The following is a 20,731-nucleotide window of genomic DNA, read 5'->3' as shown; positions in this document are numbered from 1 at the left end:
CGTAAGGACCATGGGGAATAGCGGCTCCGCAGGAGACTGGGCACAAAAAGTAAAAGCTTTAGACTAGCTGGTGTGCACTGGCTCCTCCCCCTATGACCCTCCTCGAAGCCTCAGTTAAGATACTGTGCCCGGACGAGCGTACATAATAAGGAAGGATCTTGAATCCCGGGTAAGACTCATATCAGCCACACCAATCACACCGTACAACTCGTGATCTGAACCCAGTTAACAGTATGATAACCGTAGGAGCCTCTGAAAAGATGGCTCACAACAATAAACAACCCGATTTGTTTGTAACAATAACTATATACAAGTATTGCAGACAATCCGCACTTGGGATGGGCGCCCAGCATCCACTACGGACTATGAGAAATAGAATTATCGGTAAGTAAATTCTTATTTTCTCTGACGTCCTAGTGGATGCTGGGAACTCCGTAAGGACCATGGGGATTATACCAAAGCTCCCAAACGGGCGGGAGAGTGCGGATGACTCTGCAGCACCGAATGAGAGAACTCCAGGTCCTCCTCAGCCAGGGTATCAAATTTGTAGAATTTAGCAAACGTGTTTGCCCCTGACCAAGTAGCTGCTCGGCAAAGTTGTAAAGCCGAGACCCCTCGGGCAGCCGCCCAAGATGAGCCCACCTTCCTTGTGTAATGGGCTTTTACAGATTTTGGCTGTGGCAGGCCTGCCACAGAATGTGCAAGTTGAATTGTACTACAAATCCAACGAGCAATCGTCTGCTTAGAAGCAGGAGCACCCAGCTTGTTGGGTGCATACGGTATAAACAGCGAGTCAGATTTTCTGACTCCAGCCGTCCTGGAAACATATATTTTCAGGGTCCTGACTACGTCCAGCAACTTGGAGTCCTCCAAGTCCCTAGTAGCCACAGGTACCACAATAGGTTGATTGATGTGAAACGCTGAAACCACCTTAGGGAGAAATTGAGGACGAGTCCTCAATTCCGCCCTATCCGAATGAAATATCAGGTAAGGGCTTTTATAGGATAAAGCCGCCAATTCTGATACGCGCCTGGCTGAAGCCAGGGCCAACAGCATTACCACTTTCCATGTGAGATATTTCAATTCCACTGTGGCAAGTGGTTCAAACCAATGTGATTTTAGGAACCTTAAAACTACATTGAGATCCCAAGGTGCCACTGGAGGCACAAAAGGAGGCTCTATATGCAGTACCCCTTTGACAAACGTCTGAACTTCAGGCACTGAAGCCAGTTCTTTCTGGAAGAAGATCGACAGGGCCGAAATTTGAACCTTAATGGATCCTAATTTTAGGCCCATAGACAATCCTGCTTGCAGGAAATGTAGGAAACGACCCAGTTGAAATTCCTCCGTAGGGGCCTTCTTGGCCTCACACCACGCAACATATTTTCGCCAAATGCGATGATAATGTTTTGCAGTTACATCCTTCCTGGCCTTGATCAGGGTAGGGATGACTTCATCTGGAATGCCTTTTTCCTTCAGGATCCGGCGTTCAACCGCCATGCCGTCAAACGCAGCCGCGGTAAGTCTTGGAACAGACAAGGTCCCTGCTGGAGCAGGTCCTTCCTTAGAGGTAGAGGCCACGGGTCCTCCGTGAGCATCTCTTGCAGCTCCGGGTACCAAGTTCTTCTTGGCCAATCCGGAGCCACGAGTATCGTTCTTACTCCTCTCCTTCTTATGATTCTCAGTACTTTTGGTATGAGAGGAAGAGGAGGGTACACATATACCGACTGGAACACCCACGGAGTTACCAGAGCGTCCACCGCTATTGCCTGAGGGTCCCTTGACCTGGCGCAATATCTGTCCAGTTTCTTGTTGAGACGGGACGCCATCATGTCCACCTTTGGTTTTTCCCAACGGTTTACAATCACTTGGAAGACTTCTGGATGAAGTCCCCACTCCCCCGGGTGGAGGTCGTGTCTGATGAGGAAGTCTGCTTCCCAGTTGTCCACTCCCGGAATGAACACTGCTGACAGTGCTATCACATGATTTTCCGCCCAGCGGAGAATCCTTGCAGCTTCTGCCATTGCCCTCCTGCTTCTTGTGCCGCCCTGTCTGTTTACGTGGGCGACAGCCGTGATGTTGTCCGACTGGATCAATACCGGTTGACCCTGAAGCAGAGGCCTTGCTTGACTTAGGGCATTGTAAATGGCCCTTAGCTCTAGGATATTTATGTGAAGAGACGTTTCCATGCTTGACCACAAGCCCTGGAAATTTCTTCCCTGTGTGACTGCTCCCCAGCCTCTCAGGCTGGCATCCGTGGTTACCAGCATCCAATCCTGAATGCCGAATCTGCGGCCCTCTAGAAGATGAGCCTTCTGTAACCACCACAGGAGAGATACCCTTGTCCTTGGAGATAGGGTTATCCGCTGATGCATCTGAAGATGCGATCCGGACCATTTGTCCAGCAGATCCCACTGAAAAGTTCTTGCATGGAATCTTCCGAATGGAATCGCTTCGTAAGAAGCCACCATTTTTCCCAGGACTCTCGTGCACTGATGCACTGACACTTGTCCTGGTTTTAGGAGGTTCCTGACTAGCTCGGATAACTCCCTGGCCTTCTCCTCCGGGAGAAACACCTTTTTCTGGACTGTGTCCAGAATCATCCCTAGGAACAGTAGACGTGTTGTTGGAATCAGCTGTGATTTTGGGATATTTAGAATCCACCCGTGCTGACGTAGCACTACCTGAGATAGTGCTACTCCGACCTCTAACTGTTCCCTGGACCTTGCCCTTATCAGGAGATCGTCCAAGTAAGGGATAATTAATACGCCTTTTCTTCGAAGAAGAATCATCATTTCGGCCATTACCTTGGTAAAGACCCGTGGTGCCGTGGACAATCCAAACGGCAGCGTCTGAAACTGATAGTGACAGTTTTGAACAATGAACCTGAGGTACCCCTGGTGTGCGGGGTAAATCGGAACGTGTAGATACGCATCCTTGATGTCCAAGGATACCATAAAGTCCCCTTCTTCCAGGTTCGCTATCACTGCTCTGAGTGACTCCATCTTGAACTTGAACTTTTTTATGTAGAGGTTCAAGGACTTCAGATTTAGAATAGGCCTTACCGAGCCATCCGGCTTCGGTACCACAAATAGAGTGGAATAATACCCCTTTCCTTGTTGTAATAGGGGTACTTTGACTATCACCTGCTGAGCGTACAGCTTGTGAATGGCTTCCAACACCCTCTCCCTTTCGGAAGAGACGGTTGGTAAAGCAGACTTCAGGAAACGATGAGGAGGATCCGTCTCTAATTCCAACCTGTACCCCTGAGATATTATCTGCAGGATCCAGGGGTCTACCTGCGAGTGAGCCCACTGCGCGCTGTAATTTTTGAGACGCCCCCCCACTGTCCCCGAGTCCGCTTGAGAGGCCCCAGCGTCATGCTGAGGTTTTTGCAGGAGCCGGGGAGGGCTTCTGTTCCTGGGAAGGAGCTGCCTGTTGGTGTCTCTTCCCTCTTCCTCTGCCTCGTGGCAGGTACGACAAGCCCTTTGCTCTCTTATTTTTGTAGGAGCGAAAAGGCTGCGGTTGAAAGGTCGGTGCCTTTCTCTGTTGGGGAGTGACTTGAGGTAAAAAAGTGGATTTCCCGGCAGTAGCCGTGGCCACCAAGTCTGATAGACCAACTCCAAATAACTCCTCCCCTTTATACGGCAAAACCTCCATGTGACGTTTTGAATCCGCATCGCCTGTCCACTGTCGTGTCCATAAGGCTCTTCTGGCTGAAATGGACATAGCACTCATCCGAGATGCCAGTGTGCAAATATCCCTCTGTGCATCACGCATATAGATAAATGCATCCTTTATTTGTTCTAACGACAGTAAAACATTGTCCCTATCTAGGGTATCAATATTTTCAATCAGGGATTCTGACCAAACTACTCCAGCACTGCACATCCAGGCAGTTGCTATAGCTGGTCGTAGTATAACACCTGCATGTGTGTATATATTCTTTTGAATAACTTCCATCTTTCTATCTGATGGATCCTTAAGTGCGGCCGTCTCAGGAGAGGGTAACGCCACTTGTTTGGATAAGCGTGTGAGCGCCTTGTCCACCTTAGGGGGTGTTTCCCAGCGCGCCCTAACCTCTGGCGGGAAAGGGTATAATGCCAATAACTTTTTTTGAAATTATCAACTTTTTATCAGGAGCAACCCACGCTTCATCACACACGTCATTTAATTCTTCTGATTCAGGAAAAACTGTTTGTAGTTTTTTCACACCATACATAATACCCTGTTTTACGGTATCTGTAGTATCAGCTAAATGTAACGTCTCCTTCATTGCCAAAATCATATAACGTGTGGCCCTACTGGAAAATACGTTTGAATTTCTACCGTCGTCACTGGAATCAGTGCCCGTGTCTGGGTCTGTGTCGACCGACTGAGGCAAAGGGCGTTTTACAGCCCCTGACGGTGTTTGAGGCGCCTGGACAGGCATTAATTGATTGTCCGGCCGCCTCATGTCCTCAACTGACTGTTTAAGGGAAGATAAACCATCACGTAATTCCACAAATAAAGGCATCCATTCTGGTGTCGACCCCCTGGGGGGTGACATCTGCATATTTGGCAATTGCTCCGCCTCCACACCAATATCGTCCTCATACATGTCGACACCACGTACCGACACACACCGCAAACTCACAGGGAATGCTCTAATGAAGACAGGACCCACTAGCCCTTTTGGGGAGACAGAGGGAGAGTCTGCCAGCACACACCACAAAGCGCTATATATACAAGGGATATCCTTATATTAAGTGCTCCCTTATAGCTGCTTTAATATATATATATATATATAGCCATTAATGTGCCCCCCCTCTCTGTTTTACCCTGTTTCTGTAGTGCAGTGCAGGGGAGAGACCTGGGAGCCGTTCTGACCAGCGGAGCTGTGACAGAAAATGGCGCCGTGTGCTGAGGAGATAGGCCCCGCCCCTTTTTCGGCGGGTTCTTCTCCCGCTATTTTTCCAGTCAGGCAGGGGTTAAATATCTCCATATAGCCCCTATGGGCTATATGTGAGGTATTTTTAGCCTTGTATAAGGTTTATATTTGCCTCTCAGAGCGCCCCCCCCCAGCGCTCTGCACCCTCAGTGACTGCCCAGTGAAGTGTGCTGAGAGGAAAATGGCGCACAGCTGCAGTGCTGTGCGCTACCTTATGAAGACTGAGGAGTCTTCAGCCGCCGGTTTCCGGACCTCTTCACGCTTCAGCATCTGCAAGGGGGTCGGCGGCGCGGCTCCGGGACCGGACTCCACGGCTGGGCCTGTGTTCGATCCCTCTGGAGCTAATGGTGTCCAGTAGCCAAGCAGCAAATCCACTCTGCATGCAGGTGAGTTTACTACTTTCCCCCTAAGTCCCACGTTGCAGTGATCCTGTTGCCAGCAGGACTCACTGTAAAGAAAAAAACCTAAACTAAACTTTCTCTAAGCAGCTCTTTAGGAGAGCCACCTAGATTGCACCCTTCTCGTTCGGGCACAAAATCCAACTGGAGTCTGGAGGAGGGTCATAGGGGGAGGAGCCAGTGCACACCACCTGACCTAGTAAAGCTTTACTTTTTTGTGCCCTGTCTCCTGCGGAGCCGCTATCCCCCATGGTCCTTTCAGGAACCCCAGCATCCACTTAGGACGATAGAGAAAAGGTGGATTTTCCAGCCGTTGCTGTGGCCACCAGGTCCGATAGACCGACCCCAAATAACTCCTCCCCTTTATACGGCAATACTTCCATATGTCGTTTGGAATCCGCATCACCTGACCACTGTCGCGTCCATAACGTTCTTCTGGCAAAAATGGACATCGCACTTACTCTAGATGCCAGGGTGCAAATATCCCTCTGTGCATCTCGCATATATAGTAATGCATCCTTTAAATGCTCTATAGTTAATAATATACTGTCCCTATCCAGGGTATCAATATTTTCAGTCAGGGAATCCGACCAAGCCACTCCAGCGCTGCACATCCAGGCTGAGGCGATCGCTGGTCGCAGTATAACACCGGTATGTGTGTATATACCTTTTAAGATATTTTCCAGCCTTCTATCAGCTGGTTCCTTGAGAGCGGCCGTATCAGGAGACGGTAACGCCACTTGTTTTGATAAGAGTGTTGTTCAATGCCTCCTTCATTGCCGTGATCATGTAACGTGTGGCCCTACTGGACATTACGTTTGTCTCGTCACCGTCGACACTGGATTCAGTATCCGTGTCAGGGTCTGTGTCGACAATCTGAGGTAACGGGCGTTTTAGCGCCCCTGACGGTGTCTGAGATGCCTGAACAGGCACTAATTGATTTGTCGGCTGTCTCATGTCGTCAACAGTTTTTTGCAAAGTGCTGACATTGTCACGTAATTCTTTAATTACTACCATCCAGTCAGGTGTCGACTCCCTAGGGGGTGACATCACTAACACAGGCAATTGCTCTGCTTCCACATCATTTTCCTCCTCATACATGTCGACACAATCGTACCGACACCCAGCACACACACAGGGAATGCTCTGATAGAGGACAGGACCCCACTAGCCCTTTGGGGAGACAGAGGGAGAGTTTGCCAGCACACACACCAGAGCGCTATATATATATATATATACAGGGATAACCTTATATAAGTGTTACTCCCTGTTATAGCTGCTGTATTTATATATTAGCTGCCAATAGTGCCCCCCTCTCTGTTTTACCCTGTTTCTGTAGTGCAGGACTGCAGGGGAGAGTCAGGGAGCCGTCCTTCCAGCGGAGCTGTGAAAGAAAATGGCGCTTGTGTGCTGAGGAGAAAGGCTCCGCCCCCTTCACGGCGGCCTTTTCTCCCGCTTTTTTCAGGAAACTGGCAGGGGATAAATGCATCCATATAGCCCAGGAGCTATATGTGATGCATTTTTTTTTAGCCATATAAGGTTTTTATATCGTTTTTATTGCGTCTCAGGGCGCTCCCCCCCAGCGCCCTGCACCCTCAGTGACCGGAGTGTGAAGTGTGCTGAGAGCAATGGCGCACAGCTGCAGTGCTGTGCGCTACCTTATTTGAAGACGGGAACGTCTTCTGCCGCCGCTTTCTCCGGACCTCTTCGCTCTTCTGGCTCTGTAAGGGGGCCGGCGGCGCGGCTCCGGGACCCATCCAGGCTGAACCTGTGATCGTCCCTCTGGAGCTAATGTCCAGTAGCCAAGAAGCCCAATCCACTCTGCAGTCAGGTGAGTTCGCTTCTTCTCCCCTTAGTCCCACGATGCAGTGAGCCTGTTGCCAGCAGGACTCACTGAAAATAAAAAACCTATTTAAACTTTTACTTCTAAGCAGCTCCGGAGAGCCACCTAGCTTGCACCCTTCTCGTTCGGGCACAAAAATCTAACTGAGGCTTGGAGGAGGGTCATAGGGGGAGGAGCCAGTGCACACCAGCTAGTCTAAAGCTTTTACTTTTTGTGCCCAGTCTCCTGCGGAGCCGCTATTCCCCATGGTCCTTACGGAGTTCCCAGCATCCACTAGGACGTCAGAGAAAGATAAACTGTTATGTTAAAAAAATCCACAATAAATTACCTGTTTTCACAATCACGGCCATGAAAACAGATGGACCCTAAGAGCCGGATTCAAATGTGCGCACCCCCCTCCAGGCCACGCCCACCCTCCAGCGCTATTCTAATGTTACTGCAGACGGGCGCGATAAGATGATTTCAGCTCGCTACTCCCCAGAGGTAGCGAGCTGAAATGCGTGTAAAAAGACCCGTTTGGGCGCCCAAACAGGTCTTTTTACAATCGTGCCCATTAGTTTAGCCGGGTTTAGGTGCTTTGCACGCCTACACCAGACTGTACTGGGCGAAAACGGGGGATAAATCGGGGGATATTTGACTATCGCCCCTCTATCTCCCATCATATAGGGGGAGCGTTAACATTTGAATTCGGACCTATGTGTATTCGCCCGAAATTGGGACATTTTTTTGGGAGAAAAAAAATGGGCATTAATTTACTAATAATTAATTATAATAACTGTCAAGCAAAAATCTCCCGAAAATTTGTTGGCTACAATTGAATATCGCCCTTAGTCAATTGAAGAGTGCCCCATAAGAAGTCTTCTCTCTTTCTCTTGTTTATTAGATGTTCAGATGGGTCACACGGGTGTAAGCAATCCTTTTAGGATTTTATTAATTTTTCATTACAATATACATCAGATAGCGCCATAATTCAAACGCCTGCTCACCTATCCGATCTACAGTATAATGACTTATTTTACTACAGTCACATAAAAAAAATTCCTATTTACTTTTAACTTCTATGCACTGACTGCTACCACCGAAAGTTGCGCATGGCTCCGGGTTTCTGGCTGTAGACATTTGGGAATCCAGCTTTCCTGCTACTATTAGTGACTTATTAATCAGGTGAGGAAATTGCAACCTTTGCATAACAAACCCTAAAGCTATGAGGAAACTTTTTCAGAAATATAGGGATTTTTGTTTACTTACCGTAAAACCTCTCTCCGATTACATCTGTGGGACGCTGCGCACTTACTGATGGGTTAGAGTGTGTGAATAGGGAATTTGGCACAGAACCTATAGAAACTAACTCCTCCCCCTCTAACCCCTCCCATCTCCAGCCTGACCAACAAGCACCTCAGTTAACGTTTAGCCAAGCCGAAAGAGACAAAACAGAACATAACCAATAAACCAGACAAATTACGGGAGGGATCACAGCGTCCCCCAGATGGAATCAGAGAAAGATTTTACGGTAAGTAACAGAAATCCCTATTTCTCTTTCATCCATCTGGGGGACGCTGCACACTTACTGATGGGATTTCCCAAAGCAAGCTAATTAGAGGAGGGAGAAACAGATGGCATAGCTGTCTTTAAAATCTGACGCCCAACAGAGGCAATCTCCAAACCAGGTCGCTGCTCTGCAGAGCTGCTCAACAGATACAGCCCCAAGAACAGCCCAAGATGCTCCAACAGCCCTAGTCGAATGAGCCCTCAGTGGGTCAGGAGCAGGAATAGTAGACAATACATAGCCTTGTCGAATAGCCGAAGTCACCCAATGAGCCACCGTGTTTTTAGAAGCCGGTCAACCCCGTTTGGGTGCGTCAATCAAAACCAACAACGTATCCGTACGACAAATAGATTCAGTACGGGACAAATAAATGCGTAAGGCCCTAACAACATCCAATAACGCCAAATGACTATACTCTCCGGAGGAAGATGGAGTAAACGCCGGAAGCACAATGTCCTGATTCAGGTGAAAAGCCAACACAACTTTCGGAAGGAAGGAAGGCTTCGTACACAAAACCACTCGGTCATCATGAAAAACCAACAAAGGCGGCCTGCAAGAAAGGGCCACCAACTCCGAAACACGTCTGGTCGAAGAAATGGCCAAAAGGAAAACAACCTTAAGAGTGAGGAACCTTAATTCCACAGATTCCAATGGTTCCAAATGGAGATTTCTGAAGAGCTGTAGGAACTAAATTTAAAGTCCCACGGAGGAACCGGGGGAACAAACGGAGGTTGAATCCTAAGCACCCCCTGAAGAAACGTCTGGACCTCTGGAATGAGAGCCAATCTCTTCTGAAAAAGCACCAATAAAGCGGAAACCTGCCCTTTAAAGGATGAAAGACATAGTCCTTTAGTTAGACCATCCTGAAGAAAAGACAACAGGCGAGGTACTCTAAAGAGGTCCGGTGCCAACCCGCGTTTTTCACACCAAGCAATAAAGATACGCCACACCCTGTGATAAATTAGAGAAGTTACTTTGTTTCCTAGCTTGGAGTATCATTCTCACCACTGGCCGAGATAATCCTTTTGCTCTTAAAATGCTGGATTCAAGAACCATGCCCGTCAAAGCCAGCCAATTTAAATCTGGGTGGTGACACGGTCCTTGAAGAAGATCTGGTCGCAGACGTAGATGGAAAGGTTCCTTGGTCACCATGCTGCGCAGAAGCGTGTACCACTGGCAACGCGGCCAATCCGGAGTTACAAGAATGACTGGCAGGCATTCTTGTAGGATGCGTTGAAGCAGGCGTGGAATTAGGGGGATCGGTGGAAACACATATCCCAGTTGAAACTGCCATAGAGCTGTCAAGGCATCTATCAACGCTGCCTAAGGATCCTGAGTACGCGACCCATATTGAGGGAGCTTTTTGTTGAGATGAGACCACACAGGAGAATATGGGAGACCTCTTTCATGGCGTTCCAGCTTCGAGTTCCTCCTTGTCTGTTTATGTAAGCCACCGCCGTGGCGTTGTCGGATTGAATACCTACTGGATGACCCTGGACCATAGTCTGTACGTGAATGAGAGCATACCGGATCGCTCTCAATTCCAAGATGTTGATCTGTAAAGTCGATTTCTGTCTGTTCCAGAGTCCCTGGAAGTGATGAGTATGAAACACCGCTCCCAAACCCGTGAGGCTTGCGTCCGTGGTGACCATCATCCAAGACCAAATAGTGAACGGCGCCCCCTTGGTCAGATTGTGGCTGTGAAGCCACCAATGGAGAGACTGACGAGTCTGAACCGACAAATGGAACAATTGCGAGTCCAGGTGTGGTCCCGTCCGAGTCCAACAGCTGAGAATTTGAGCTTGAAGGGGTCGGGCATGAAATCTGGCATATGGCACTGCCTCGAAGGTTGCTACCATCTTGCCTAACACCTGCATGCATCTGAGAACTGAGACTATTGGCAATTGTAACAGGGATCGGATTCTGGACCGTAAGTCTTGAATTTTGTCCTGAGGAAGAAACACTTTCTGTCTCCTGGTGTTGAATAAGAAACCTAGAAACACCATCCTCTGGGAAGGAAGCAGTGAAAATTTTGGAAAATATATTATCCACCCGAATGACTGCAGGGTGTCTATTGTGAGCCGCAAGTGCAGGTGAAGAAGCGTCTCTGATGGAGCCTTGATTAACAAGTCGTCTAAGTAGGGAGTAATATTGACTCCCTGACACCTCAGTACCGCAACCATATGGGCCATGATTATTGCAAACACCCGAGGGGCCATGGAGAGATTGAACGGGGGAGCCTGAAACTGAAAGTGCCAAGGGCCGACTGCAAATCTCAGAAGATGTTGGTGACCTGTCCAAATGGGAACATGTAGGTATGCATCCTTTATGTCTATGGAAGCCAAATATTCCTCCGGATCCATGGAGTTAAATAATTGAACGAATGGATTCCATTTTGAATTTCTGAGCAGAGATATACGGATTTAGACATTTTAGATTTAAAATGGGCCGAAACGAACAGTCCGGTTTGTTTACGAGAAAAAGACTTGAGTAAAAGCCCTATCCTTGTTGTTGTTTGGGGACTGGAAGAATTACTACGTTGTGTAAAAGTGTGGCAGTCGCTTGAATGAGAGCTTGTCGTCTGGAGGGATCGCTTGGGAGAGGAGTGATGAAAAATCGTTGTGGGACTGGCTCCACGAGGTCAGAGATATATCCTCGGGAGATGACCCCCGCCACCCACCGATCTGATTTCGACAAGAGCCACACTTCCTTGAACTGTAGTAACCGAGCCCCGACCACCAATGATCCCTCTGGAGACCTCGAAGCGTCATGCTATGGGCTTGTCGGTAGAATAGAAGGCTGGTCTGCGAGTTGCCTATGTTCCTCTACCTCTGAATGCTTCCCTACATGGAAATCTTGAAATGGCCCGTAAGGACTGGAAACTTCCATTGCCTGAGTACGAAAGGACCGAAATTTAGTGGGTTTCGGTTTTTGAGGCGCAACCGGAAGAAAAGGGCTCTTGCCTCCAGTAGTATTGGAGATAATCTTTGTTAGTTCCGAGCCAAAAAGGAACTCTCCTTCAAAGGGGATGGCTGTTAAAGTCTGTTTTGAATCGGAGTCAGCTTTCCAAACCCGAAGCCAGAGAGATCTTCTTGCAGTTACAGTTAAGGCAGATACACGTGACTGGAGTGCAGCAGAGTCCAACAAGGCTTCTCCTACATAAGTGAGAGCTTCAGAAATGTGTTCTGCTAATTGAAGAGCTTCCGATGGATCGTCAGATTGCATTCCAGACACTACTCGTGCTAGCCAGTCATCCACGGCCTTAAGAACCCAAGCGCCAGCGAAGATTGGACGTAGAGAAATACCTGATAAGGCAAAGATAGATTTAAGAATTGCCTCTATTTTCCTATCTGTAGGATCCTTCAAGGTCACTGATTGCACTGAAGGGATAACCGTAGCCTTCGCCACGTGTGTAATAGGGGGCATCTACCTTTGGTGCGGTTTCCCAGAACTTTGTGTCCTCCTCTGTAAATGGATACAGAAATATCAATTTCTTAGGAGCCTGAAAATGAGAGTCCGGTTTAAACCAGGGCTCCTTTAAAATATCCGCAAAATGTGAATAAAATAGGATTTTGGTACTTACCGGTAAATCCTTTTCTCCTAGTCCGTAGAGGATGCTGGGGACTCCAAAGGGACCATGGGGTATAGACGGGATCCACAGAAGCTTGAGCACACTGAAAAGACTTAAACTAGGTGTGAACTGGCTCCTCCCTCTATGCCCCTCCATCAGACCTCAGTTAAGGGAACTGTGCCCAGGAGAGATGGACATTTCGAGGAAAGGATTTTTGTGTAAATTAAGGGCTACAAACATACCAGCCCACACCACAACCATACCGTACAACCGGAGTAACAGTAAACCAGATAACAGTATGAAATAACAGCAGCAACAAGCTGAAAACCAGAAATACACAACCCGTGTACAAACCAAGTTAACCAACAAGAATACACTGCAAGAAACAGTCCGCACTGGGATGGGCGCCCAGCATCCTCTACGGACTAGGAGAAAAGGATTTACCGGTAAGTACCAAAATCCTATTTTCTCTTACGTCCTAGAGGATGCTGGGGACTCCAAAAGGACCATGGGGTTTATACCAAAGCTCCAGACCGGGCGGGAGAGTGCGGACGACTCTGCAGCACCGACTGAGCAAATGCAAGGTCCTCATCAGCCAGGGTATCAAACTTATAGAACTTAGCAAAAGTGTTTGAACCTGACCAGGTGGCCGCTCGGCACAGCTGTAAAGCCGAGACGCCTCGGGCAGCCGCCCAAGACAAGCCCACTTTTCTGGTAGAATGGGCTTTCACTGACTTCGGCACCGGTAGCCCGGCCGAAGAATGGGCCTGCTAAATCGTACTACAAATCCAGCGTGCAATAGTCCGTTTTGAAGCAGGATGACCAATCTTGTTGGAAGCATACAGGACAAACAGCGCCTCAGTTTTCCTGGCAACAGCCGTTCTGGCGACGTAGATCTTCAAAGCTCTCACCACATCCAGAGACTTTGGAACTGCCACAGCATCCTTAGCCACCGGCACCACAATAGGTTGGTTAATGTGAAACCTTCGGTAAAAATTGTTGACGAGTCCTCAATTCTGCCCTATCTGAATGAAAAATCAAGTACGGGCTCTTATGAGATAAGGCCGCCAACTCAGACACTCGCCTGGCAGACGCCAGCACCAACAACATGACTACCTTCCAGGTGAGAAACTTCAACTCAACCTTACGCAAAGGTTCAAACCAGGAAGACATGAGAAACTGTAAGACCACGTCAAGATCCCATGGAGCCACAGGAGGCACAAACGGACGATTGATATGCAATACTCCTTTCACAAACGTCTGCACCTCTGGGAGGACAGCTAATTCCTGTTGAAAGAAAATAGACAATGCCGAAATCTGCACTTTGATGGAGCCCAATTTCAGGCCTGCATCTACACCTGCCTGCAAAAAGTGGAGAAAACGACCCAAATGAAAATCTTCCGCAGGAGACATTTTAGTCTCACACCAGGAAACATACTTCTTCCAAACACGGTGATAATGTTTCGCCGTAACCTCCTTCCTAGCCTTAATGAGAGTAGGAATGACCTCCCCGGGAATACCCTTACGAGCTAAGATCTGGCGCTCAACTTCCATGCCGTCAAACGCAGCCGCGGTAAGTCTGGAAACACGCATGGACCCTGCAACAACAGGTCCTCTCTTAGAGGAAGCGGCCAAGGATCTTCCACAAGTAATTCCTGAAGATCCGGATACCAGGCCCTTCTTGGCCAATCTGGAACAACGAGAATCGCCTGAACCCTTGCTCGACGAATGATCCCCAGTACCTTTGGAATGAGAGGAAGTGGAGGGAACACATACACCGACTTGAACACCCACAGAAACACCAGGGCCTCCACCGCACTGGCTTGGGGGTCTCTTGACCTGGAACAATACCTCGGGAGCTTCTTGTTGAGACGAGACGCCATCATGTCGATCAACGGAATTCCCCAACGCTTTGTCACCTCCGCAAAAACCTCTTGGTGAAGAGCCCACTCTCCCGGATGGAGATCGTGTCTGCTGAGGAAATCCGCTTCCCAGTTGTCCACTCCCGGTAGGAAGACTGCTGACAGGGCGATCACGTGTTGTTCCGCCCAGCAAATGATTCTTGTGGCCCCCGCCATTGCCGCTCTGCTCCTTGTTTCGCCTTGACGGTTTATATGTGCCACCGCTGTGATGTTGTCGGACTGTACCAGGACAGATCGACCCTGAAGAAGGCTTCTTGCTTGTAGCAGGCCGTTGTAAATGGCTTTTAACTCGAGAACATTTATGTTGAGACAAGCTTCCTGGAGCAACCATCTCCCCTGGAAGTTTCTTCCTTGGGTGACTGCACCCCAGCCCCAGAGACTTGCATCTGTTGTCAGAAGTACCCAGTCCAGGATACCGAAGCGGCATCCTTCTAGGAGGTGAGAACTTTGTAGCCACCACAGGAGAGAAATTCTGGCTCTGGGAGATAGACTTATCTTCCGGTGTATGTGCAGGTGAGACCCGGACCATTTGCTCAGCAAGTCCCACTGAAACACCAGGGCATGAAACCTGCCAAACGGAATGGCTTCGTACGCCGCAACCATTTTCCCCAGAACCCGAGTACAGTGATGGATGGACACACTCTTCGGCCTCAGAAGTTCCCTGACCATCGACTGCAGTTCTAGAGCTTTTTCTTCTGGAAGAAATACTCTCCGTAACTCCGTGTCCAGAATCATGCCCAGAAAAGACAGCCGAGTGGTCGGAATCAACTGAGATTTCGGCAAATTTAGCACCCAACCGTGCTGTCGCAGCACCGACAGCACCAAATTTACACTCCTCAGCAACCGTTCCTTGGACCTCGCCTTTATCAGGAGATCGTCCAAGTACTGGATAATTGTAACCCCTTGCCTGCGAAGGAGAACCATCATTTCTGCCATGACCTTGGTGAAAATCCTCGGGGCCGTGGAAAGCCCAAACGGCAACGTCTGAAATTGGTAATGAGAATCCTGTACCGCAAACCTTAGGAAAGCTTGATGCGGAGGATATATCGGGACGTGTAAGTAGGCATCCTTTATGTCGACTGACGCCATAAAGTCCCCCCCTTCTAGGCTGGCAATCACCGCTCTTGAACTTGAAAACCTTCAAGTATGGATTGAGGGACTTTAGGTTCAGAATCGGTCTGACCGAACCGTCCGGTTTCGGCACCACAAAAAGGCTCGAGTAGAAGCCCTCCCCCGGTTGGGACGGGGGAACGGGAACAATGACCCTCTGATGACACAACTTTTGTATTGCTGCCAGCACCACCTCCCTGTCCGGAAGAGACAATGGCAAGGCCGACATGAAAAACCGGTGAGGGGGCGTCTCCTGAAACTCCAGCCTGTAACCCTGAGATACAAACTCTAGGACCCAAGGATCCAGGTCTGATTGAACCCAGACCTGACTGAAGAACTGCAGATGGCCCCCCACCGGTTCAGACTTCCCCAGGGAAGCCCCAGCGTCATGCGGTGGACTTGGTAGCGGCAGGGGCAGACTTCTGGTCCTGGGCGCCTGACACTGCAGGTGACTTCTTTCCCCTTCCTCTACCTTTTGAAGCGAGAAAGGACAAACCTTTTCCTCGCCTGTATTTATTCGGACGAAAGGACTGCATCTGCTGATGTGGTGCCTTTTAGTGTTGTGTGGGAACATAGGGAAGAAAAGACGACTTACCCGCAGTCGCGGTAGAAACCAGGTCAGCCAAGCCGTCCCCAAACAAGACATTACCTTTGAAGGGTAAAGCTTCCATAGCTCTCTTGGAATCGGCATCAGCATTCCATTGATGTATCCACAGCGCCCTCCTGGCCGAAATCGACATGGCATTGGCTCTTGACCCCAAGAGACCAACATCCCTCGCCGCATCCTTCAGGTAATCTGCAGCATCCTTGATATAACCAAGAGTCAAAAGAACAGTATCTTTATCAAGGGTATCCATATCAGCAGCTAAATTCTCAGCCCATTTAGCAATAGCACTACTCACCCATACCGACGCCACAGCAGGTCTGAGCAATGCACCCGTATTAGTGAAAATGGACTTCAGAGACGTCTCCAGCTTGCGATCCGCCGGATCCTTGAGAGCTGCCGTGTCAGGAGACGGAAGCGCCACCTTCTTAGACAAACGAGATAAAGCTTTATCAACATTTGGAGACGCCTCCCATTTTCCCCTATCAATAGAGGGGAAAGGATACGCCATGTAAATCCTCTTGGGAATCTGCCACCTCTTGTCCGGCGACTCCCAAGCCTTTTCACAAAGAGTATTCATTTCATGAGAGGGGGGAAACTGCACCTCAGGTTTTTCCTCTTTAAACAAGCAAATTCTTGTTTCCTGTACGGCAGGTTCCTCAGAAATGCGTAACACATCTTTTATAGCCACAATCATGTACTGAATACTCTTAACTAATCTAGGATGTAAAGGAGCCTCAGTGAAGTCGACATCGGACTCAGAATCCGTGTCGGTATCAGTATTTACCACTTGAGTAAATGGCCGCTTTATTGACCCCGAAGGGGTCTGTACCTGCGACAAAGCATCCTCCATGGATTTTTTCCACACCTGTGTCTGTGATTCAGATTTATCTAATCTCTTTGACAAAGAAGCCACATTAGAATTAATTGTATTCAACAATGCAAGTAAATCAGGTGTCGGCTGCGCCGACAGAGCCAACTCCAGACCCGTATCTGCCCCCCCAATAACCTCCTCCGGTGAATAACATTCAGCTTCAGACATGTCGACACGGAGTATCGACCCACCGACACACACACACACACACACACACACACACACAATGTCTCAGCCAGGGGACAGGCCCACAAGGAAGCCTGGATAGAGAAACACAGAGGGAGTATGCCAGCTCACACCCCAGCGCCCATATATCCCCCCAACGAATATATGTAACTAGCGCTGCCTCAATAACAATAAATCTGCACCACCAACTGTGCCCCCCCCCCGATAAGCTCCCCGTTACTTTAGTGGAGCTTCTGGAAGTCCCGGACCAGCGTCTCCTACATGCCGCGTGTGAGGAGAAATGGCGCATGTGAGCCGCGCGGCTAAGCTCCGCCCCCTCCCGGCACGCTTCAGCCCGCCAAGTTTGAAATATTGAAAATGCTGGCGGGGGTCCCGAAAACGGTATTGAGACACAGAAAAAGCATCTGCCGGCCCCCAGACATCAGTAACATGCTGCCCAGGGCGCCCCCCCCAGCGCCCTGCACCCTGTGAGTCCCGATGGAGAATGTGTGTGTGGGAAGATGGAGCGCAGCGTTACCGCTGCGCTGTACCTGGTTACTGAAGTCTTCTGCCGTCCTGAAGTCTTCGGTTCTTCTAATACTCACCCGGCTTCATTCTTCTGGCTTCTGTGAGGGGGGTGACGGCGTGGCTCCGGTAACAAGCAGCTAGGCGCACCAAGTGATCGAACCCTCTGGAGCTAATGGTGTCCAGTAGCCGAGAAGCAGAGCCCTTAAACTAAGAAGAAGTAGGTCCTGCTTCTCTCCCCTCACTCCCACGCTGCAGGAAGCATGTAACCAGCAGGTCTCCTTGAAAATAAAAAACCTACCAAAAGTCTTTTCCAGAGAAACTCAGGAGAGCTCCCCTAGTGAGTGTCCACTCAGTCCTGGGCACAAAGTCTAACTGAGGTCTGGAGGAGGGGCATCGAGGGAGGAGCCAGTTCACACCCAGTTTAAGTCTTTTCAGTGTGCCCAAGCACCTGCGGATCCAGTCTATACCCCATGGTCCTTTTGGAGTCCCCAGCATCCTCTAGGACGTAAGAGAAAAAGGGAAGACAGCCACTTGTCTATACGGTCATTTGAAAAAGGCTGTTGAAGTCTCTGCCACTGCCGTATCCTGAAGATTAAGAGCCTGACGAATGGCTTCTATCAGTAATCTGACTCCTGAGCTTGTAGATAACTCCTCCTCTTCCCAAGCCGAAGCATCCTCCCACTCAGGGTCTACTTCTCCTTCCTTTAAGGGAGAGGCTACGGAATCTAACTTCTCCCCTGGGAAAGTTATAGCGGGTAACGGCTGCGGGCGTTTAGTGGCAGTGGAATTACCCGAAGAACTCACTCTCTTGTTCAAGGGCTGAGCTAAGTCAGAGAGACACTTGCCCTTATTTCTTGCCCACATTGCTCCTCAGAAGTCTGACTTGAATCAGTACCCGACTGGGACTGACGCAAGTCTGCTATAGCATCAGCCATGTTCTTGGCCCACAGAGGTATAGACTGATCAGTAGAACCTCCCTGCTGGTCCGCAACCGGTGTTCCAGAGTATGTAGTACAGAGAGTACCTGGGTCCGTGCTACCCTTTGAAAGTTTGGAGCCACACTGTGAACAGGCAAAATAAACAACTGAGCCTGCTTTCCCTTTTGCAGATTTGTCCGGCTTATCGGCCATGCTACAATTTCTTACAAGTTATCCAATAAAGAAGCAATAAGTAAGAAAAAACCTGCACTATAGAGAATTAAAACTAAGGTAAAACTCCCTTCTAATAATGTGCTCTGTAAAATATAAATCCCTCCTGTGTGAAGAACAGGGTGAGTTAGATACTAATAGTGAACCCCACAATAAGTAAGGAGTTTCACACTATATTACCGCAAAAAACAAACACAGGGATAACTATAATACTTGCTGTTGCCTGGTCCCCGTCTGTACTAAACAGAGTGAGAAGCTGGATCCCTGTATAATCTTTAAGCAGATTGTGTGTGTGTGTGTGTGTGTGTGTGTGTGTGTGTGTGTGTGTGTGTGTGTGTGTGTGTGTGTGTGTGTGTGTGTGTGTGTGTGTGTGTGTGTGTGTGTGTGTGTCCCAAATGCTGCGCAGCATCCCCCGGACTGAAGCACAGCCAGTGTGGGGAAGATGGCGCCTGAAGATTAAGACACAGGCAGTCGGCGGATGTGCGAGCGGGAATAGCAAGGCGGGAAGTGTTTACTTCCCCTTCAGTTTCACCGCAGCGGCTGTTCGTATATCCCCTTCAGTAGCCAGACTGCGGCTCCCCTTCAGTAGCCAGACCGCGGCTCCCCTTCAGTAAAAGGACCGCGGCTCCCCTTCAGTGAAAGGACCGCGGCTCCCCTTCAGTGAAAGGACCGCGGCTCCCCTTCAGTGAAAGGACCGCGGCTCCCCTTCAGTGAAAGGACCGCGGCTCCCCTTCAGTGAAAGGACCGCGGCTCCCCTTCAGTGAAAGGACCGCGGCTCCCCTTCAGCAGAAGGACCGCGGCGTTACTGACCGTCCGGCGGAAAGCGGGAAAGGATTAACTCCCCTTCAATCCACGCTCCGCCTGTATACAAGCCTGCTGCCTCTCTGCAGTGTTGTAAGGCAGCGGTAAAAAAATAACAGCACGTCTTTTGCATGTTAGACCGCTGCACCCCCCCGTTACAGATAAGGGGGGGGGGGGGGGGAGTGAAGGGAACACTGCTTATACATACATCACAATAGATGGTACAGCCCAACGCTGCCAAGACAGTTTGTGGCTGTCCTACCTTAACAGTGCCTCCTCGGATCCCTGTCCGGATAGAAAGCCCCAGTGACCTTAGTATAGTGACGATCCAGGGGCCATGTAGAGTGGGAAAAAATGACTTAATCTAGCTAACCCCACTCTTGCTGTACCTGCCACCTGTAAACAAGGACTAAGTACCTCAGACAAAAGCAAATAAAACATAAAGAAACCTAACTAAAAGCTATAGGCAAAAAAAACTGTGTCTGTACTCCACAGGCACAAAACTAAAATGGAGGTGCTTGTTGGTCAGGCTGGAGATGGGAGGGGTTAGAGGGGGGAGGAGTTCGTTTCTATAGGTTCTGTGCCAAACTACCTACTCACACACTCTAACCCATCAGTAAGTGGCGCAGAGTCCCCCAGATGGATGAAAGAGAAATATCTATATATTTTTTTTCTATTGATCCTTGGAACTCTTAAAAGACTTCAGTGGACGGCGCGTAAAACAGTACATACCTCACTGGCAGATGTTCTTTGATTTTTCCAATCATTCCCATGGATGGATCCACACGTGCATACATGGTCCCCAATATAGCAATCACCACAAAGAACCAGCTTGATGGACTGGCAGGATAAACTCCAGTGACAAAACTATTCTATATAGAAAACAAAAATAAAAATACATAAATACAACACAAGTGATAAGTTATCCCACTAAACAAACCAAATTCACAGTAATCTAACAAATACATTGTGCTGACTGTAACAGCATCTGAGTTGCCGGAGATGTGGGACTTTCTGCAAGTCTGCCTGTTTTTTTTTTTTTTTTTAAACAGCAATCATGTACAAGGCAAGACCTGATTGTTTGTTTCCTTGTAAATGATTGCTGCTTTAAAAAAAAACAAACAAACAAAAAACAAAAACAGACAAACTCGCAGAAAGTCCGGCAACTCAGACTATTACATTTAGCCTAATGTGTTTGATTAAGAAAATATTTTTGCTGAAAAACGGTAATGCTGGCGATGCGCCGTGCAAGATCAGCAAATTCACCAGACATCACCATGTCTGTGTCCCC

At 48.9% G+C, this 20,731-nt stretch overlaps 1 protein-coding gene across 7 annotated transcripts in view; it reads right to left on the bottom strand.

Moving 5' to 3' along the window:
• Positions 1–20,731, bottom strand: part of LOC134965968 (carnitine O-palmitoyltransferase 1, liver isoform-like) — a 222,365-nt gene that overhangs the window by 113,813 nt on the left and 87,821 nt on the right. For all 7 annotated transcript variants that reach the window (XM_063942409.1, XM_063942408.1, XM_063942410.1 and 4 more), the window contains exon 3: positions 20,173–20,312. In XM_063942409.1, the coding sequence (XP_063798479.1) occupies positions 20,173–20,312 (140 nt within the window). The remainder of the gene's footprint in view (positions 1–20,172; positions 20,313–20,731) is intronic.

The sequence above is a fragment of the Pseudophryne corroboree genome, chromosome 10 (assembly GCF_028390025.1).
Source record: "Pseudophryne corroboree isolate aPseCor3 chromosome 10, aPseCor3.hap2, whole genome shotgun sequence".
NCBI classification, from domain to species: Eukaryota; Metazoa; Chordata; class Amphibia; order Anura; family Myobatrachidae; genus Pseudophryne; species Pseudophryne corroboree.
This window is presented reverse-complemented; position numbering and strand designations above follow the sequence as displayed.